This window comes from Diorhabda carinulata, chromosome 1, assembly GCF_026250575.1.
Source record: "Diorhabda carinulata isolate Delta chromosome 1, icDioCari1.1, whole genome shotgun sequence".
NCBI classification, from domain to species: Eukaryota; Metazoa; Arthropoda; class Insecta; order Coleoptera; family Chrysomelidae; genus Diorhabda; species Diorhabda carinulata.
In genome coordinates, this window is record NC_079460.1 from 30,398,817 (window position 1) to 30,420,455 (window position 21,639).

Sequence of the window (21,639 nt, forward strand, 5' to 3'; positions counted from 1 at the left end):
TACCTGAGCTGCTGGTGTTCAAATGGGAAAACTATGGTTGATTTGATTTTTACTCGGAATAAAATTACTTTTCAAAATAGACCTCACGCCGTTGGTGTAGCCGTGTTAGAATATCTACTCACCTCTATTTTTTGGTAGAGTTTGCTGATGTGAAGCGAATTTTTCCATACGTATTCAGACAAATGACCATAGAAGAATTCATTGCTTTATAATATCATAAAATAAAGTTATTGCGCCATTCTATATTTTCTTAGATTCATTAATATTTCACGCAGCATTGCATTCGTTTTTCTTAACATTTTTAAGTCATCATCCGAGAAATATCGTGCAATGCTAATATGTCTTTTTGTAATATATATAAGTGAACTGGTAAAAACTGTTCCGTGCGGATAATTATTTGTAATTTGTTAAACTAATAAAAAACAAACGAACAATTTGTTCCTGATTGTAACTTGAAACGAATGTAATGCTTTCACAATGGTTTCCACTTTTAAACGGTACCTACCTTCTAGGAAATCAATACAAACTAATTGTAAAGTAGAGCAGTAACAGCATATTTATAATCCGGGCCGAAACAATTTGGAATATATCAATTAGATCGGTAGATCGTGAAATTTGATTACTTTTATCGTGTATTAATCTTTTTTTGTATGGGGTGTCCCAATAAGAATGGCTCTTGGAAATTTATTAGAAATGTCTCAGCATAATATAATAAAAAATTCAAAAAGGCAAATTTAACAAAATTGACCGTAATAACGACCACCGCATTCATCAGAATCTGTATACATATTACAAGTCTATTTATTTAAATAAGCAGTGGGAATAATGTACACAAATTAGTTTCTACTAATTCGACTTTTGCCAACTTAGTACCGGTTCTACAAACCAAGTATATGTATACCTAGAATGAGTTATATCTAGAATTATTTTGATTAGATTTGAAGTAACTAATATTATATACTCGATAGATCTGCCACTCTGTATAAAAATTTGATTGCAAAGTTTTTTCCTAGCGACATCTCTTGATTTCTATAATCAAAGATTTGATCTAAGGTTCATATCCAAATGAAACAAAAGTATTATGCAAAATACTTTCATTTTGCTAACATTTCAAATTCAAATATTGTTGTTTACAAGAAAATATAAATACTTGAAATTAAAATGCTGTTTAAATGAAGTATTTTGTAAAATATTTTGGTTTCATTCACAATTTATGTGACAACCAGGTCCGACCATCTAAATTTCACAATTAAATGGTTTATATAAGATATAGGTAGATGGAATATCGAAACACAGGATGATTATTATAATTTTTATTTTGTTTTTGACATTTTATAACTATATCGACAAACAAAAAATTTTCCTTCACATTTTAGCAGGCTTAGGACTGTTAACTCTGAGATGTTGGCGTCTTTAAAAAATGTTTCTGTTTATACATGGTACATACAATGGTATATTTTATAACGTTGTCTTTCTTGCAGCTTTCCCTATATTTAACATATGCCATATTCATCACAACATCGTAGTTTTTATATTGTTGATCTTTGTAATGAAAGATGCATATGTTAAAACTAATATTTACAAACATATTTACATAATCCTTATGATCTGAACAAAGTATTGAGGGAATGTCTGTCAAATCCTCCAAACGAAATATTGGTCTTTTTATGCCTAACGAATTGATTAACTTGGGCAATCTTTCGAAAATATCTCAATTAATCTCAATAGAAAAAGGAAATCAGTTAGCAAAAATAAACAATTGAACAACTACATTATAGAAAATATACAATGACATTTATCTTTCACCTAAATTATTATTGAATAATCCTGTTGGTTATTATGAAATAAAAACATGAATCCCGTTCCCCAGATGTTGAACACATCAATCTATTTCTCTTTGTTTTCAAATAACTACCTGCTTATAACTGCCATAAAAGGTTTGAGTCATGCCTATACCCAAAATGTACAATGATTCAAACAATTTAGCATCTTCATTACATGACTAGAAGAATTAACAGGCAGAATTTTGTGGAAATAATATACTACAATTCATACCTACCAATCAGCCTTTTTGGAGTTGAAAATGAAGATGGTTGCTCCTGTACCCAAAAAATATCATTTTCACCTTTTTCGTAACCCAGAAACAAAAATGGCAATTCTTTTCTTCTGCATAACTTTTCACTAGGATTCATAAGAGGTTTATTGTCACAGTAAATATAAGTACTTACCTGGTAAATGTAGAGTTGGCAGTGAAAATTTTGTTAACCTGCCAATGGGCTTTCCACAAATTGGTTTAAAATGAATATCACATTCTCTATGAGATGATAATACTGTATCTGCACGCATTAACTTATTATTTATTCTTTGCAACCAAATTCTGCGGATTTATTCGTAGGAATGTAGGAATGACTACTTGAACGATCGGACCGTCGACCCGATTATAACGTCAAGAGGAGATGACGGTTCCTCAGATGACGAAGAATATTATGATTTTTTATAATTTAATTTCTGTATAATCTCTTTTTCGTATAATGTTCAATAAAGAATAAGTGTACCTATTACTATGTACATAATGCCTAATTTTTATTCTGTTAAAATAAAATTCTTTCCTTTTTTATGAGTATCCTACCGGCAAGCCTTTGGCACCATATTTTCAGTGTAAGTGGATAACAATAGGCTAAACCCATAAATTGACCCCAACCCGGCTGGTACTACCTGCACTTGATAAAAAAGTGATAAGTGCCATTAGAATTCATTCAATGTATTTTCTTATCACACCTCGTACGTGTTTGGTACATTCCAATGACAAAATCATCAGTTCAATTAACACCTATCAGAAACTTGGAATATTAAGTTGAGTAAATTACAAAAAAAAAATAACAAAATCATTTTAGAAAGAACACTTTTACACACACAAATTATGCTTCTTTAATTAACATTCAAACTTCAATAACCCCATCTAGCTTCATGCCTCCGTCAACACCAACGCAGTTCTTAATAACACCGTCATTTTCTATTCTGACTGTTCAATAAATCTAAATAATATTTGAAATAGAATTTGTATAAACTAGCCAAATCATAAATTCCAACATTGTGAACCCTCAAAAAGAGTTTCAAAATCCCATAAAGTGGATAGAAAGAAATCTTTTTAATTATCAAATGAGTTTTCTTTCATGTATAGATGTATAGCAGTTTAAAGGTAACAGTTCCCATTCACTCCATACTAGAGTACATTAATAGTATTCTATGGTTATAGTTGACGTGAGAATGAGATATTAGAATTAGTTGTCAAAATTACTGTATTAGAATTTTGGTGTCAAAATTATTTGTGATTATGGAAGATATAATTAGCGGCTTCGTAAATATTATCAAAGAAACAATCGTGGTTTACATATATTCATATCCACGGTTTTCCATAGAAATATGTTTGGCTCTGATGATATGTGTGAGTTTATTACTTTGTTTATTTGAAATTAACAAGGTATATAGAGCAAACGATGATGCACTGATTAAACTTAAATTGCAACGTTTAAATGAAGTTGACTGCTGCGCAAGAGGTCAAATAGTTCCTCGGAGAGATGAAACACCTACCAGACTATTACATTTTGTTCCATGTAGAAAAATAGATAGGGAGAGAAGTACAAAATCAAATTTAGGAAAAGAAATGACCCGAGATAAGTCTTTGTTGTTTGATAAAATAGACTATCTTCTATCTACTACACCTAGCGAGTATTTGAGAAAATACAAAAACAGCAAAAACAGAGAAGATGAACTTAAAGACGACATTCCATCGCTGACTTCTTCATTTGAAGACGAGCAGAATGATGAAAACAATGACTTGAAACTGATATTTATCAGGAAAACTCTTGGGGAAAGTGTGAACCACACGAAGGAAAACTTTGAAAGCCCAATTTTAGATGATTCTAAAACGAGTTTTCTAGACTCTAATAAAACCAGTTTGAACAGTGTTGTATATAACAATCAAGTGGATAGTGGAAAATGCATGAGAAACTTCTATTTTGTTCCATGCAGAAAACTAAGTATAAACAAATGTTCCAAAACAGACTTTGGGTCGGTAATACCCCGAACAAAATCTTCGTTATCTAATAGAGTAGACTATCTCTTATCTACTACACCCAGCGAGTACGTAAAAAAGTGCAGAAAAAATAGAGAAGCTGACCTTAACCACAACATCCAATCACGAAGAAAGTTTCGGAATAACGAAGACAACGGCTTGAAAAAGTTATTCCAACAGACTCGTAGGAACAGTTTGAACCACAAGAAAAATCCAATTTTAGATAATTCTGGAAAGAAATTTTCAGTCTTAGATAGAGACGACTTAAGCAATGTCACATATAATAATGAAACGGTAGAAACAGTAGCACAAGTTGTAAGTTTCAAACAAGAGAGTGAGGGAAAGAGGAAAGAAGCGAACATAAACGAGAAGGGAGATTTAGATAAACTGTCTCAAGATACAGTCGCTGAAATAGATGAATACAGTAACTATTCAGATAGAAGCCTACAAATTTTGCAGATTTGAAAGATTCATTAGAATATTTTTAAAATGAGATAACTATGATTGTAGAATGTATTAAAAAAATATTGTATCAATATTAAATTACATATATTTCGGTAGCATTCCTATTCTTCCTTTTTGTTAGCCAAGAATATCAATCAATAAATCCAAATTTTTGAAAAAAACTGTACATTTACTTTAATGTTCAATCAAAAAATCATTATATTTTTTTTATCAAAGTTTTTAATTTGGGTTGAAGAACAATTAGAGCCTATAATACTAAATATGCAATTTCGAATGTGGTTCCAATCTTATTGAAGATTGACGAAGTCATGGATGCGTGGCAAATTTTGTAAGTGTGAACCAGTCAATAGTATCAAATGTATCGAAAAATACAATTTTATAAATCATATAGTTATCCACAAATTTTGAAAGAGGCTCTGTTAAGTGTTAGGACGGAACATCCTTCTAGGGGTCATACGAAATAGTACTTGTAGGGGTGTTGTTAACTGCTTATAAATATATTAGACATATTCTTGATCAACGTGTTATTCTTGACGCTCTATTTGTTACTGATGACTTCGTTTAAATGCGTACCAAGTATTATAACTGAGTACCTTCAGGAAGTTGATATTCCCGTTGTAAACAGGTCGGCACGAAGTCCGGTATTAAATCATGTTAGATTAGATGAGATGAGGCGTAAAGGCCGTGAATCTACCTCGGTAATACTTTGATCTATTGATCTATTATGTATCCAGTCAGGTAGCAACGATTATGCAAAGTGGCTTTAGGAAGCTTGAATGTTAGTACCATATCCTCGAACTCACATAGGAAGTGTTCGGCTGTCTCCTTTAGTTTCTTTGCAGAAATGACAAGAGCTGTCGGGAGTTCTCTGGTGCTCTTCAGATACTAATTTACCGGACAGTCTACAGTAGGCATACAGTTACTCGTCCTAACTCATCTTTACTTATTGAAAGCTCATCTTTACTCAGTAGGAAACCTATGATCGGAGTTGTTCCGCTTTTCTTCGCTAGTGATTAGCTTGTTCATTGCCCTGCACTTCGGTGTAGCCGAGTACCTACATTAGAGTAACTTTATTGTTTGCTCGCGGTGAGTCATAGATTGTGTGCATTTCCATACTAGCTTTGACTCAATTTAATAAGAGTCAATTGTTTAGAGGCACTATATCAGTTTTACTTCGTGCCACAACACGTATGGTTTATGTTTTGTGCTTGTACAAAACCCTTTAGTACAGAACAAATGGGAGTTGCATCTCCCACTCTTAGATGTAGGAGGGGATCTCTTTCAATCGAGGTAGTTGTAAAGACGAGAATATGTAGAAAATTTTTTTCCTCAATAAAAGTGAAGATGTTTAAGTTGCGATTGAAGGCAATGCTTTTTTTATATCTACAGCATCGTTCAACTTGGATATGTTTCTGCTGGCCAATCCGTACCAGGACAGTTCAATGAAAACGTCCTAGAGATGTTGAGGGTACTCGTTTTCTGTGATTGATCCGATCTCACAAAGGCTGAGTGAATCTTGAATCTCCTCATTGATTGTTTTTAGTAAAAGAGGTATTCCAATAATTCCGTGTCCATCCTGCTGATTTCTGAATTGCTTTTATTATGTGATCAAGACCTCAAAGAAACTCAGAAGGTTAAAGAAGCCGTAACCGTGGTTCTAGAAGAGTTAACTTCACTTGAAATCATTGTACAGTGTTGAATGTCAATGAAAAAATTTTATGTGAAAAATTGTTTGCTTATTGTTTTCTATTGACAAATTTTCGAAATTCAGTAGTCTAGAATACTACAAAATGAAATATTTCAGCTTAGGTCATGATAAATACCTCCCAACAAAGCATTCTGATATTCCTAAAAATTTGTAATCACTACACTTCTAACCAATCAATTGGATTATTTTTTTTAGTTTCTACAGAACAACTTGTGATAATTCATTTAAAAAAACTCGCGAAATAAGTGAAATCCCCATGAAATATGAAGTTTTAAATATTTTGAATTTTGATGTTTAGAGCTTTCTACTTTTTCGGTAGTGGAAAAGTTATGAAACACCCTAGATATTATTGCATATTTCGAGCTATATATAAAGATGAATATCTACTATTCAATCAAATACCTTTATCTGTATAAATAATAAAAACGTAAAGATTTTAATTTTTATGGAAGTGTCAAAGTAGAGGACTTGGAAACTATAACCCGCGTTCAGGTAGATCCTCAATCAGCTGATTTCGAATTCCGACCCAGAATAAGATTTGGATCACAGGTTCCAAACGTCGCGTTCAATTTTCGGTGGAAATTTCAAATTTAAAATATGATCTACACGAACTTTTGATTTTATTAGCTATTTTTTTGTACGTTAATTCTTCTATGATATATATTTAATAATATACCTAATTGATTGTAGATGTTTAATAATTGCCATCGAATAGTTATCAACGATATAACTACTCACACGGATTTTACACTAAATGTTAATATCAATAAGCTACTTTTATGCTGAAATGATGAAAAGTTTAAAACCACAAACTTCAGTAACCTATCAATGATGCTGCTAATAGTAGTTAGCCATTTCATGGAAATATTTAATTTATAAATCTCAAAAAACCATAGACAAATGAAACAACCCATCAGCTGATCACATTTACCCACCGGTCTACCAGGTAATAAAGAATCAATATCACAAGGACACGATTAACTCCATATACTCCAAAAACAAAAATACTCTCGGAATATTGGACTTTATGTGAGGAATGTGCTCCCAAGGAAGCAGCAACGAGGTGTTCACTATTATGGTCGATTCCTTACGAAATGGTCGCGTGCGGTATCGCACAATTTTAGTATTTAGACTACATGCCCATGTTAAACGAAAGCGGGTGGCTTGTTACAAGTGAAACAGCCAGGTTGACCATAGAGAGGAGAAATAAATATTGAAACAGATAATAATAACATTTATTCTTCTCTTCTCACTCATCTTTTTGTTTAAAATTATTCAAAATAGTGTCTTATTTATAACAAATATTCTGTCTTACCTAATGCATAATAAAGACACAATCTGATGAACAACATTCATTTATTTCAGGTAATAATCGTACCTCATTCGCATAACGACCCAGGTTGGTTAAAAACCTTTGAGCATTATTTTCATTCATCTTCAAGGCAAATTTTGAATAATATGGTGGCAAAGATGCAACAATACAAGAATCTTACTTTCATGTGGTCCGAAATATCTTTCCTCAATGTGTGGTGGGAGGAAGCACATCCCAGTAAACAACGAACGTTGAAAGAATTGGTGCATTCCGGGAGGCTAGAGATTACAACAGGGGGATGGGTAATGACAGACGAAGCCAACTCACATTTATATGCTATGGTCGACCAGCTTATTGAGGGTAAGGCATTTAATAACTTACAAAATATATAGAGAAAATCTAATTAAAGTACTAAAATATAATAACTTTGAAAAAGTAATGTTTTGGTTAAGAGACATAAATTGACACACAACTATTTAGAATTGCTCTTCTTCCTTCGTATCTTTGGAATTGAAATGAATTAGTCATTAGTAAACTATCAAATGCCAAAATTAAGGTTTGGTTCTACATAATTTTCAAAAACTTTTCATACGTTTAATACTTGGTTCAATTTTGTTAATCGCTCGAAATTGTATAGTGATAAGAGATAAAGTAGCAAAAGTAGCACCGTCTTATGATATTTTATAAATCTAGGCAAAATATTTATACAGTAGAACGCTAATGACGATTATCCTATTTCAAGAACTTATTTAAAAAGTTTGATAGTAAGTTTGGAATACTACATCTTACATAACACTGATAACAAATTTCTTATAGTAACGTAAATTGATTCAATGGCAGAAATGGTAGTCAGTTCTACTTCTTTCACAACCCAAGTTAAATTTACCTGTAAATTAGTAAAAGGCTATGCTGTACACGGCGATAGTGAGACCAATTATCTAGTATTGACTGGTATGGGGCACAAGAACAGGACTTAACACTACGAGAATCAATCTTTCGGGGCCATGAGAACATGACCAACAGTTGCACTATAAGTCATACTAAATCTCCCACATCTCCTCATATTATTGAAGAGTGTGGCGAAAAAACCTCACTCAGAATGTTCAGAAAAAGAGTCACCAGGGCTAAACTGAAACTGCTCTAAAAAAAAGATCAAATCTGGGATATATACCTAAAAACTAAGCTGTAGGAGCAAATTATATCAAACCGCTATACTAGAAATGAACAGAAATGCCATCAAATAGTATACGAATGGCTCAACAACACAAGAACTGGAATATGTGTGTACAGGACCAGAACCAAACATTCTGAATGGACACCTGAATACACTAGGCTTAGAAGGTAACATGCAGATTCTGCTACGCTATTCACATACTCACGAAGTGTGAGAGACTACGGAACTCCAGAGCATTACATCTTAGAGCGTATGAATTAGAAGATCTATGGCAACGAGAGGCATATAAGTCATATTTGTGCAGATACCTTGTAAAACAACAGCAATGGACCAATTCAATCTATAAGATCTATCTTAGTATATTGAAAATTGCCATAGAGATGCTTAATATGAAAACTCAATAGATAATCCAGATAAATTATGAAATATGGAAATAATAATAATGCTCCTATGAACTATTTCTAAAAACAACAGTTTCACTGTTGTACTGATTTAATTCATCAATATAAAAATAATATTGTTATCATTGAATACGTTTTGTCAATATTTTTCGAAAAATATTTCTCTTGTGCATGTAGAACATACATTAACAATATCTCCGAGAATGAAAACTAATTTGAAAAATTTAGTAATATAATTTTGGTGTTAAAGTAACATTTTAAATATCTATTAGTCATCCACTGAAAATAATTGAATCTCAGTATTTTTTGTTAAATACGCAAAAATCAGTCTTACATCATTGACACTCATTTATCATGAAAATAAAGTGTAGAAATAAATATTAACTAATAAAAATTTTATTTGATAAGTTTACATGTCTATAGGTTATTTCTTATTTGTTTACGTTTACGACTATGAGTTCGAATTTTACAGTTTGGAATCGTCAGAACATATTGGCTAGCGAAATAGCTTCTGTCCATAAACCTTCTCCCCTATGGGAGTCGTATTACATTGGCTCAACATATCAAAGCGAATGATTTTTCATTTTGCCTTTCAAATTATTATCCCAATCGATTTACTGGTATTAAAGCATATTTTTTTATTTATCTAAACTATAAAAATATGTTAACTGTAGAAAACACCTTTCTCGAATAATCTTTTTAATGAGAAGTCAATGGACTAAACAATTTTTTAAAATCGGAACAAATGAAAATCTCATGTTTAAGTTTTGGAGTCATTGATAGTTTTATTTGTAGCAGCAATAATATTTATTGATTACACATACGATTTAACGGGGTATTTCTGAATTCATCTTACGAAATTAACGGTTAAAATAATTGCTTCTTATTGAAAATCTGTGTCGAATATAGTTATATAAACCATAGCCTCTGCTCCAATTTTCGTTTTACTTATTATTTATTATTATAAAGTCAGATTGAAAGAGTTGAATTGATAGAATCGCTTTTTGATATCGTATGGATTTTTAATTGATTTTATTCCTGTAGTCATAAAATTTTCATGTGGTGTTACAAAGAGCTTGGAATATTGAAAGTAAAAGTATATTATATACGGTTTTGGAGAAAATTGTAAAGATCATAGGAATCTGTAAAAACATTACATTTACTTCCAATGTACCATTGTAAATTTTAATCAAAATTCACTTACCCTCTGGACTCCAACCCCACTTTTCGAGTACCTTGCTCATTAAAATCGAAATCGATCAATATTAAAATGACGAGTACATAAAAATTAGAATTCTAATCGATAGTGTGTTAAATTTGAAGATTAAGTGCAACAAGACATGTCTCAAATGTTTAAACTCGAAAAATTTTATAGGCGATGGCTCGAAAGAAAATAAATTCCAAAAATATAATATAGAAACAATTTTCTTCAACATATTATGTTCAAATCTATAATTTAAAACCTAATTATCACTCACTCCTCTGTGTTAATGAAAATATAAGTATCGCACTTAATTAATTAACCTTTCCTGGAATGAACATTTATTATTTATATGTTGTCTGTGTGCGTAGAAAAATCTGTCATTTTCATCCTGAAATTCCTTGGGTAGCTTTTCCATCTTTCTATTATTCCCATCATAAATAAATAAAGTCGCAAAATTAATTATGATTATATTCTCCATTTGTTCATCTAATAACTTAAACTCACTATTTTCCTTGTTCAAATGAAGTTCAATACAAATTGAAATAAAAAATTACAAAATCGAAGCTTTCTAAACGAGATACAGAACACACTGTTAATACTACCACTACACCAACACTCACAATCACACTGTATGACATATACAGTTTACGTTCAGTCTCTGAAGCCGATAACTTGGCTACGAAACTCGCGTCAGATAATCTAATTGTGAGTTTTAGTCTACTAGTAGCAGTCAACAGTGTGTTCAATATGAATATTACCAATGGTTCCAGGAATTCTTATTTCTAAGCAAGAGAAGCCGCAATTGAATTGAAAAGTTAATGTTAAAGTTTATCCTCTTCTTGTGGTGCCTATCCCTGACGAGAGTCGGCGATCATCATGGCAATCTTTATTCTGTCAGCTGCAATGTTAGAGAGTTAAGGGGAGGTTTTAAGCCAGGATGTTTATCTTCTTCCTGGACCTCTTTTTTCAAATAATTTGGCCTGCAGGATGGCTTGGAGCAATGCATATCTGGATTCATTTAACATTATGTGGCCGAAGTACTAAGGTTTACGAATTTTTATAGTTATGAACACTTCTCATTCTTTTTCTATTGATTTGAGGACTTCTTCGTTTGTTACCCAGGCGGTCCAAGAGATCTTGAGTATTCATCTTTAAAGCCACATTTCGAAGGTTTCTAATTTTTTGCCCATATCTTCGTTCAAGGCTCAAATCTCAACTCCATAAAACTTAGCATCTCATCATATTTTTATTTCAAGACATATATTGTGACTTTTGAAGGAAAGTACCGATCCGGTTAAAGGTGGCAATAACAATACCAAGGTATTTATATGGTTTAACTCTTTATATTGGAACTTGATTGATATAGAGATGGCTTTCTGTGATCCTATTTTTAACTTATAATCATGAGTTGTCAATTGTGTCGTCTGCATATCTGATGTTATTTAACCTGTACCCATTTAGCAGTATACCTTTTTCTGTATCATATAGGTCTTCTCTTATATCCGCTCTGAGCACAAGTTGAAGATGAGTCGGACTCCTCCCATTATTTTCACTTTTCTGGGTGTTCTAAGGTTTTCAGTTGGGCTTATTGGGGGTTTCCATTTATTATCAAGTCCTTAGTATCAATTCCTGCTAATTTAAGTATCTCCATAATTCTTCCATGTTTCATTCGATCGAATGCTTTGTTTCAGGACCTGTACTGAGAACAATGCATCCCTTGTACCAACAGCATCCCTAAACCCGAACTGGTTGGAGGATATTCGGATCTCATATAATTTGTAAATTTTCTTGTGGACTACTTTGAGAAAGAGCTTTAAAAGTGGCACATAAGACTAATCGTATGCATCCAGAATCATAAGTATATGCTGTTGAACAATTTCGTTAGCAGGGTTGTCGTTTTGGTATAAAACAGTTTGAGGAATTCTTCGTGTACGTTATCAGGGCCTACTCTGCCTTGCTATTTTTTAGTTGCATTACTGCTGATTGGATTTCTTGCTTCCTCTATTTCAATGTTGTTGTTTCTTTGGTATTCAAATAATTTGTCAAGGTATGTTTCCCAATGTTTGATTTTATCTTCTTTATTCATGTTTATATTGTCGTGTGATAACATTCCTTGTTGCCTTCGTTTGTGGCTGTCATTTTTCTTTTGCAAGGCTTGAATCTCCTTATACCAAGTTTAATTAGTCCTTTATGGCGGGCGGTTATTATTAAGAGAATCATCCGTTGCAGGCATCGAAAACACCTCGATAGGTATAAAAACAATTTGTAGAACCTATAAATCTCATTTACTTATATCTCATCTAAGGCTCTTTGTTGCATAAATAATTGTAAATTGAAGATTCATTGCATTTTTACGGTTTTGAGAATGATTCGCTAATTTCAGCTCTTTACAAGTTTCAACATTTCTCGCAATTTCGCTCACCTGATTGTTTCTTTAACTTCAACAACGGTTAATCGAGTTCTCATTTGAATAATGTTCTGCAGATATCGTGATATCATAAATTCAACTCTAAACTTGAACAAGAACAAAAGATACGTCGAAATAATTCATTTCTTTCGTCAGTTACCTGTTAGGATTAAAAAAGCTCAAATGTACGAGTATAAGTTAAATGTATGCCCTCAATTTTTGAATTTATCATGGCGCATTTTTGCATGAAAATTTATTTGAGAATCAGATATGGACGTTAACATTTTGAACAGGGAACTAATACAGTTCAGTTAATTCAACCAAGTATTCATGTGCCAAATTTTAGGTCCATTTGATCTTTGCTAGATATTTTATAAAATGTTTTCATATAGGTCTGACTCTTTAATTGAACTGTTACTAATTCAAATATAGATCTTCGATGATCTACATATTTATCGTTGAACTGTCAAAAACAAAAAAATTCCATAGACCTCTTAAACAATGTGTACAACTACTCGATATTTGACAGTTAATAATATGCTAATATTTTATTGACTATCACAACTCATTCTAATTTTGATATAGCGGTAATCAAATGAACAATAATTTCCTATAGTTGACATCGTAACTATGAAACCATATTTTCAATGTAGCTCAAATTCCGGGGAGGACGGTCCATGTGGGATAACTAATAAATTCCCGGTGGACCTACGTAGTAACTGCATATAAACCGAGCCGGTTCGGTGGGTCGGGATTAATAGCGGTACGATGTAGTTTTATGACAAATTAAATTTTAATAAATAATAGAAAATTTGTAAAAAATTGTGTACTCCTATAAACAGCTAGTGTGTAAAAAGAGTTCTCACCTTAAAACTCAATTTACTGACAGTGCAAACTTTTTATGAAGGCGGTTCCACTAAAGAGTCACTTTTCAAAGAAAAACTCAATCTACATTAAAAAATAATCTATTTTTCAACATTATGTCCTGTCTAACCGCCCAAAAAATAAACTTTTAGAAGCAAAATATACGAACGGCTCTGCCGTCACCTCTTCATTTATTTGAAACTGCTCTCCACCAAGCCATTTTTTTCAGTTTGGGAACAGAAAGTAATTGGAGGGAGCCTGATCAGGTGAATATGGCGGATGACGTAATAAATCAACATTAAGGGACATTAAGCGCATTGTCATGATGGAAAAAAACTTTTATCATCCACGAATGCGTTTGCATTTTCTCTTTTTCCAAATAATCTTTGTAATTCGAAAACACTCTGAACGAAAAAACGGTTTTTCTTTCTTGAGAGTACGTTCCTCGGTTGAAGTCCACTGTTTCTATTGTATTTTTATGTCTGGGGTCTAATAGTGTACCCAATATTCATCTAAATATCGACGGAAAAGTACACACATACATACTTTTCGAGATATCCACATATTCGTTTGAATATTTAATGCGCGCGTGCTATTGATCGACAACAAAGAATCTTCATTAGTTATTTCAACGTTTTCTTATTAAATGATCGCTATGTAGAAGGACCCGAATTTTATTAGTCATTTCTGGAGTAGTTACAATAAATGGTCGGCAACCTTTTAACAAAGAGATGCCCATGTGCAATTTACAACAAAGCCGAAGTACTGCTATACAAAAATGTTTCATTTTTATCCGAATAGATGATATAAAAAAATGGAAAAGGTAGTATAGAAGATATCTAATAAAATTTAAGAAAATTATTAACGATATTTTTAAAATTTTTTATCATAGCACAGACTTTACTATTAAACGAAATAAATGTTTTCATAGAAGACGATCCTTATATTTTTTCCTGTTTCTCGCGAAAGCTTTTCTATTTTTGGTTTGTCTAGTTACTTTTAATATTACGCACGCCTCTGGATTATCTGTTGTCAGCCAGCATCGACATAGATTCAAAATGATTTTCATATGGTAAAAAAAATGCTCACACTTATAGGACGCACCGAATGCTGAAAAGATTCCAAACGCAAATTGAGCAAATAAATTTATCTGGCAAAGAAGCCCAACATTTCATTATTTCGTTTGGTTTATCCTGAGGATTATCACCTTCTAAAACCTCTTAGTTCCTTAAGTTTTGTTTTCCATAACAAGTAGTTCTTAAATTCAATATACTGAAGCTCAATGTCTTTCTATCCGTGCGAAAAGAAAATCATTAAAACAAATGCTAAGGAAATCTATTAAGGCTGGTTTTATAAAGAAATGGAACATGGGACCATGTATGCTGTCGTCTAGCATAAATATCAATTGCAGAAGATAGGTATGTGAGGATCAATCAATATTTCATAAATACGCACGACACTTATACCAAATTAAGATACGTGGACTTGATGAATGTGTGTCAAAATTCATCACCTCCACTGTTTATCAATGAAAACATCGAATCTTAAACATAAATGCTTTTCTATTGGCCGAAGCTTTACAACCCTTCATAATTCAAACAAATGATGACTCTAGTTCAGACAATTCTGACCACCATTGTTATTTATAAAGATACTTGTTTGTTGTTGTTTTTATCTTTTATTTGCAAAGAATTCATTTTCTTTCATGGTTTTTGCTTGGAAATTTCGTTTTCCAGAAAAAAAAACGAATGGGGCTTAAAAAGGGCTCGGTTCACGTCTGGTATACTGTTTAAACACAACTCTCTTACAGGCAGGTACATTTTACTCGTCTATTTACGTTTTATAATTTAATATTCAGTTGTAGCAAGTTAACGAGGTATAATAATGATTTTTTTCTAAGTGCATCTGTCTAAATAACGGCGTATAATGCCAATTTATATTGATTCGATTGCCTTTTAACGAATACTTTCTCACATAAGATGTATATTATAGGTAGCATACAAATGTATGAATAATAAACACAACAGTTGTAGCTGTTTAACATCGTTAGGAGCATAATCGTTTGCCAATCTTAGTAACTTTATTGTTATTGGTACAATTTAAGATGTATATTCAACATCCCTCTAATAAACTGAGAACTCGTTCCAGAAATTACGACCATTTAGTAAATTTCATTAGATAAAAATTGATGTAACCATGTTTTTGTTAGGTCACCAATGGGTTTCAACAAATCTAGGAATAAAACCGCAGTCTGGTTGGTCTATAGATCCTTTCGGTCATGGCAGTACCATTCCATATCTTTTAGCAGCTTCTGGCTTTAAAGGAACGGTTATCCAAAGAGTTCATTACGCTTGGAAACAATGGTTAGCTATGAAACAATATGGGGACTTCAAATGGATTCCTTCTTGGTCTCCAGCTGATCCCTTTGGATCGATTCTTACTCATAACCAACCTTTTGATATATATTCAATTAAACACAGCTGTGGCCCTCATCCTTATATTTGTTTGAATTTTGATTTTAGAAAGGTGAGTAATAGAATAAAGCCACAATATAGAAATAATATTTCACATTTTTAGTGGGCAAGTGTCGTAATTATTATAGCCTATATTTATGATTGAGAGAGTAAAAAAAATGATGAAGCTTTCGTGTTCCTTAGGCGTATCACTATTTTTATTAGACAGTTTAAATATTTTTTGAAGTTATACCTCGAATATTTTTGTATGAAATAATATTTGTATAAATTTGATGAATATCTCGGGTGTAGTCTTGAATTTTCACCTTATTAACCTGCTTTTCACTTCAAAACAACTGAAAGTGAAAATATATAATATAAAAACCCATCAATATAAGTAGAGATAGTTCTTACAAATCCAAATCAGAATCAGAAGATGAACTGTTGTAACCAATATTCACAAAGGGTGGCTCGATCATTTCATTAGTAATATTGTCCAACTTCCTCTTGTTTAATCTTACGATTAACTGACTTTCCCATTTTTCAGGCCTCACATCATGTACTCTAAAAACAACTGTTTAACAAAACTAATTTTAAAAGAACTATTTTTTCTCGAAACTGCTTCCTTTATATATGCCCATATCAGTTAAATCGGGTTTAGTTCGCAATGAGATGATAGAGATCTAACCACCATCATTCCATTTAATTTCTCTTTCTGAGGGATACACAAAAACAGGAATGGAACTTAATAACTTGCTTTATCCATTACTACTATAAGTGAATAAACCACCTTTAAAGAAACCATTTGAACTGCCGATTATCAGTCTGCGGCCCCCTCCCTTTTGGCGGATTTGAGTAGATATATTAAAAATCTGTCTTCGACTTCAGTTCCATATTGTCAAGATTAATTAAAACTTTTAAAAGTTCATCTCGAACCGTGCTAAGAACTTGCCTACTGTCGGAAATTTTGTTCTAGAGACTCATGTACTTGCCTTCGATGTCTTTCTTTCAAATAAATTTCTAATGTTGTTTTCCTGGAGCTGTACGTACTATTTGAAGCTCTTTAAATCGTTGATTTCCCTATACCATACAAGTATTCCACTTATTCATAAATGTTTTTCTGGAAATTTAAGACAATTAAATATTATTGTTTTTTCATTAACTGTTAAAGGAAAGATTTTTCGGCATTTACGCATCCCTTTCAAATTTCCCATAATCGTATTTTCGATAAAATTTGTCGAGAAGAGATTTTCGGAATTCAAATTAAAAAAAAATTCTAAAATTTACTGGCAAATAGGTACTACTTAGATTTTATGACACGACTATGTAATTTTTAAAATTTTTAAAAAGTCCAAACCTTTTTCAAGTGCTCTGTACAGCTTATGGTTATAAAAAGCCGATAAAAGCACTAATACTTTTTTTTTATGAAAATTTTAGAAAATATTTAGAGTATTCTTTAATAATATTTGAAATGACAGTTCTAAGTTTTTGGTTTAGCAAGTAGGTTTGATAACTCACTTGTACATAAAAATAGACTATAATAGTCGAGACACTTGCGACTTTAACGACTTAAATTTTGCCTAACTCTTGTAAAATGATCCACATAAAATCAAATTTTCAAGTTAAGAGAATACAAAAGCAATAAATTAATTAGTGATTGCAAGACAACAACAATCGTTTATCAGTAATGTCATTCGAAACAGTGTTATTCCATTTATTCGTTAAATTTTTAATAATTACCTAATGATGTCTGTAAAATTATTAAAAAACGGCTTTTCTATTTTTAAACTATGTGCATTGCACTTTACAGATTCAATTTTCAGCAAAACAAAAAATGAAGTATTACGATTTACAACATGTCGTACATATTATAATTTGTTTTGAATTATGTATAGAATGTTTATCTCTAAAATGATAATAGTAGTAGCTGTTTCCACACTCCCGTTTCTTTAAAATTTTGGATAAAATGTTCATTCTATAATTTATTATTTTTTTTAATTAATCATATAATATCATTACTGATCTCTAGAATCGTCGAAAATCATACAAGACTTTAACCTTATCATATAAATTGGGAAATATATTTGATCAATTGTAAAACATTAAGTATGGAGCTGTCATTAAATATTTGCTTTTTAAAGGCAATACACAAATGAAAGAGAAGTTAGACCCTATGTACCGAGACACTGTACCATGAAATCTTAGGCAGCCGAATTCATACATTGTCATATCAGTCTGACTGACGACAAGCGTCGAGATGGCCAAAAACTGTAGCAACCAGCCATATCATTGAAAAAGTTCGCCGAATGGTATTGAACAACCGTCGGATTAAAGTTAGGGATATAGAAGAGGCTATTGGAATATCAAAAAACTCATTTGCCACAGACTGACTGAACAATGCTTACGTAAACTATCCACACGTTGGGTGCCGCGTTTGCATACTTTGGACCGAAAGAGCATTCGAATGAACATTTGCCAGGCCTTATTGACGCGGTATAAGCATAAGACGATGGATCTTCAGAACTTCAGAACTATTGTGAACAACCCCTCTCTACCAGTAAAAGTAAAATAGTGACTAACTTGCTATTTCCCTCCCACATAGTTAATTTGAATAATAATCTTCAATCAGTACATTCCTCGGGTGCTTCGCTCATAAGTGTTTCAATTTACTCTATTAATACGCCGCCATTCTGATGTGCATATCTTCAACTCGAAATCCCTTAGCTTATTCAACTTCTTCTAAACTTATTTTTTTCACGCCTGTGAACTTCTTTCTTATCTACGTTCTGTCTTCTTCTTTTTATGATTCTGGAAGTATTTTTCCTAATCTCGTTAGTAGCAGTCTTATAAAACAATAAAAGTTTTGTTTGGAAGAAATTTTGAGAATTTTAACTTAAATTCTTAAATTTTAGGTTCCAGGGGAATATACAGAATATTCACTCAAAGCTCAAACAATTACTGATAAAAATGTGAAGGAAAAAGCGGAATTATTACTAGAACAGTACGCTAGAACAGGATCACTTTTTCCACACAACACGGTTTTGATGCCGTTAGGAGATGACTTTAGGTATAACGTTAAAGAAGAATGGGATCAACAATACACGAGTTATATAAAACTCATAGACTATATTAATGCCAACAAAGAAACTTATAAAACGGATATTAGCTTTGGAACACCAGCAATGTACTTTCAGGTAATTAAAATAAGTTCAGAATAACATTCGAATTTTAAGTATTCAATCTATGAAGTTACTTTCTAAACCATAACTATTTGGTACATTTCATACATTTAATAAGAAATTTTTTATCTATATAGCTCTCCATCATATATTGTATCAACTTTGGATTAAAGTCATTGTCCAGAGAAGCATATCATTATTTAATTTTGATAGCTCACACATTCCCCTATTCAATATATTTCTACAAATCAAATAATTTTTTTTCGCCCTGTGTTTTTTTATATATTTGGCCTAGCCAATTTAAATCTTCATCAACTATACGTTTATGATCAATGTAATTGCCTACTCCTGTATTTCCTGTTTATATTTCTTCATCCTTTCTCTTTTTATTCGGGCCATTTGTCTGTTTTGTTACTTCTTCATTAGCTATATTTTTTTCTCTCCTATTGTTGTAATTTTCGTACGTTTCCTATGTTGTCCAGAATATTCCAATTCCAATCTATTTTTTCAAGTCTCTTGAAGATTTTCTTCAATTTCGTGGCTCTAAACGTTTTTTCTGGGCAACTTTTTTGTATGTGTAACAACTGCACTAGTGTTTCCTAGACTGAACTTTTCAACTTTTAGTGTTTATGTAAATAAAATTTCTAGTGACTTATTAGATTATTACAGTTTCTTTTACTAAACAGAACAATCACAATAATAATGTGTCTAAAATAAGCTACGGATAAGTTACTCATTTGTTTAAATCTCTCTAAATCGGAATTCAATTATAAAAACTACAGTTTGATTGAAACTCATTATTCAAACCTTTGTTATTATTTATGATTTTATTGTTGTTTTTCTTCTTTTAGGAAATTATGAAAAGATACAATCAGTTTCCAACATTGAAAGGCGACTTTTTTGTTTATTCCGATATATTTACGGAGGGCCGACCTGCTTATTGGTCTGGATATTTCACTACTAGACCATATATGAAATTATTAGACAGAGAATTGGAAAATACACTTCGCGGAGCAGAGATAATATACACTATTGCACTCAATAAAGCCAAACAAAATAAATCTGCTTCTTATTCAAAAATTCTAGAAAGAGACTTTGAGAAACTCATTAGAGCTCGTAGAAATTTAGGTAAATATACCTTATGTATTTCAAGCATAGAAAACTGATTGCAATGTACAAAAAAAGCACAAGTTCTGAATGTGTCTTCTTAATATTCCACTACCTTAGAACCCATCTTCAGATATTTTTAATAGCACTTTCATGTGCTTTCTTTAAAATATATTTTAAATATTCCTAAAATTGTTAACAAAATTTCCAAATATCACTTTTATAGTATAAATCAAAGGACTAGTGTCCAAGTAACATTTATTTTACTTCTATACTAACACTGCGTCCAATCTACTTGTTTGAATACTTTCAATTAAACAACTATGTCATACGGCGATAATAATTAATTGTAGTACATTTGACTTTCTGCTTATATATATGAATTTCTGAGTATAGAACTATTTAAATTTTTCCGGGAAATTCCAATTTTGGATGAATCAATATGGATACATTTATATTTCGTACTGTCTAAAAACAATATTCCCAAAAATATGAGAGTATGTATCATCCTATTACTGAGAAGTATCTGTACTCTTCACTAGATTTCTGTTAATTCTTGTTTTTCAAAAGAAACTAGGTCTTATTATTTGGAGGGTTGTAATAAAATCAAATTTTATAAACTTTGAGGTATGTCTAAACAATTAAAGATAGGTAGATTCTACAGCCGCCCAATAACATTACCCGTTATATTATCTTACTTAATTCTTACTGATTCTTAAAATTTTTTAATTTGAACTTTTTCATTTCTCTATTAGAAATTGATTCAATGATTTTGTATACTGTTCATATATTGAACTATATCCAAATAAAGAGATGTTAAACTGGAATTAAATATCACAATTGCTAACTACTGGGTACATTGTTTATTACCACACACCAACACCCACAACTACACTGTAACCTTTCACTCTCAGAAGACGATAAGTAGGTTATCGAAACGCGTGTCAAATAGCGTAATTGTAAGTATTGATGTAGTGTTAGTAGAATACGGTGTGTTCAATATGAATATCACTAGTTCTTCCAGAAGTTTCAAATTCATTATGTAATACGAATATCGGAGGGATAAAGTAAAAATTATTAATCAATTATCAATAGAATACTATATAATCAATAATCAAACATAGAATAAACTCAAATTTCTTACATTTAATTGATATGAAAAAAGAATAGGGTTTTGATCGGATACATAAAACTCCTATTCAAATGAATATTTCCTCTGGCTACTTTTACTTGTTTCAGTAAATTTTGAAATTTTTAACCTGCTTAGATAAGAGATAACCTTATAAGAAT

The 21,639-nt window shown here is 31.7% G+C and overlaps 1 protein-coding gene across 2 annotated transcripts in view; it reads left to right on the plus strand.

Annotated features, from left to right (window-relative positions):
* LOC130896934 (alpha-mannosidase 2) overlaps positions 1-21,639 on the plus strand; it is an 82,675-nt gene that overhangs the window by 53,428 nt on the left and 7,608 nt on the right. For both annotated transcript variants that reach the window (XM_057805387.1, XM_057805474.1), the window contains exons 5-8: positions 7,614-7,920; positions 15,820-16,136; positions 18,976-19,257; positions 20,094-20,370. In XM_057805387.1, the coding sequence (XP_057661370.1) occupies positions 7,614-7,920; positions 15,820-16,136; positions 18,976-19,257; positions 20,094-20,370 (1,183 nt within the window). The remainder of the gene's footprint in view (positions 1-7,613; positions 7,921-15,819; positions 16,137-18,975; positions 19,258-20,093; positions 20,371-21,639) is intronic.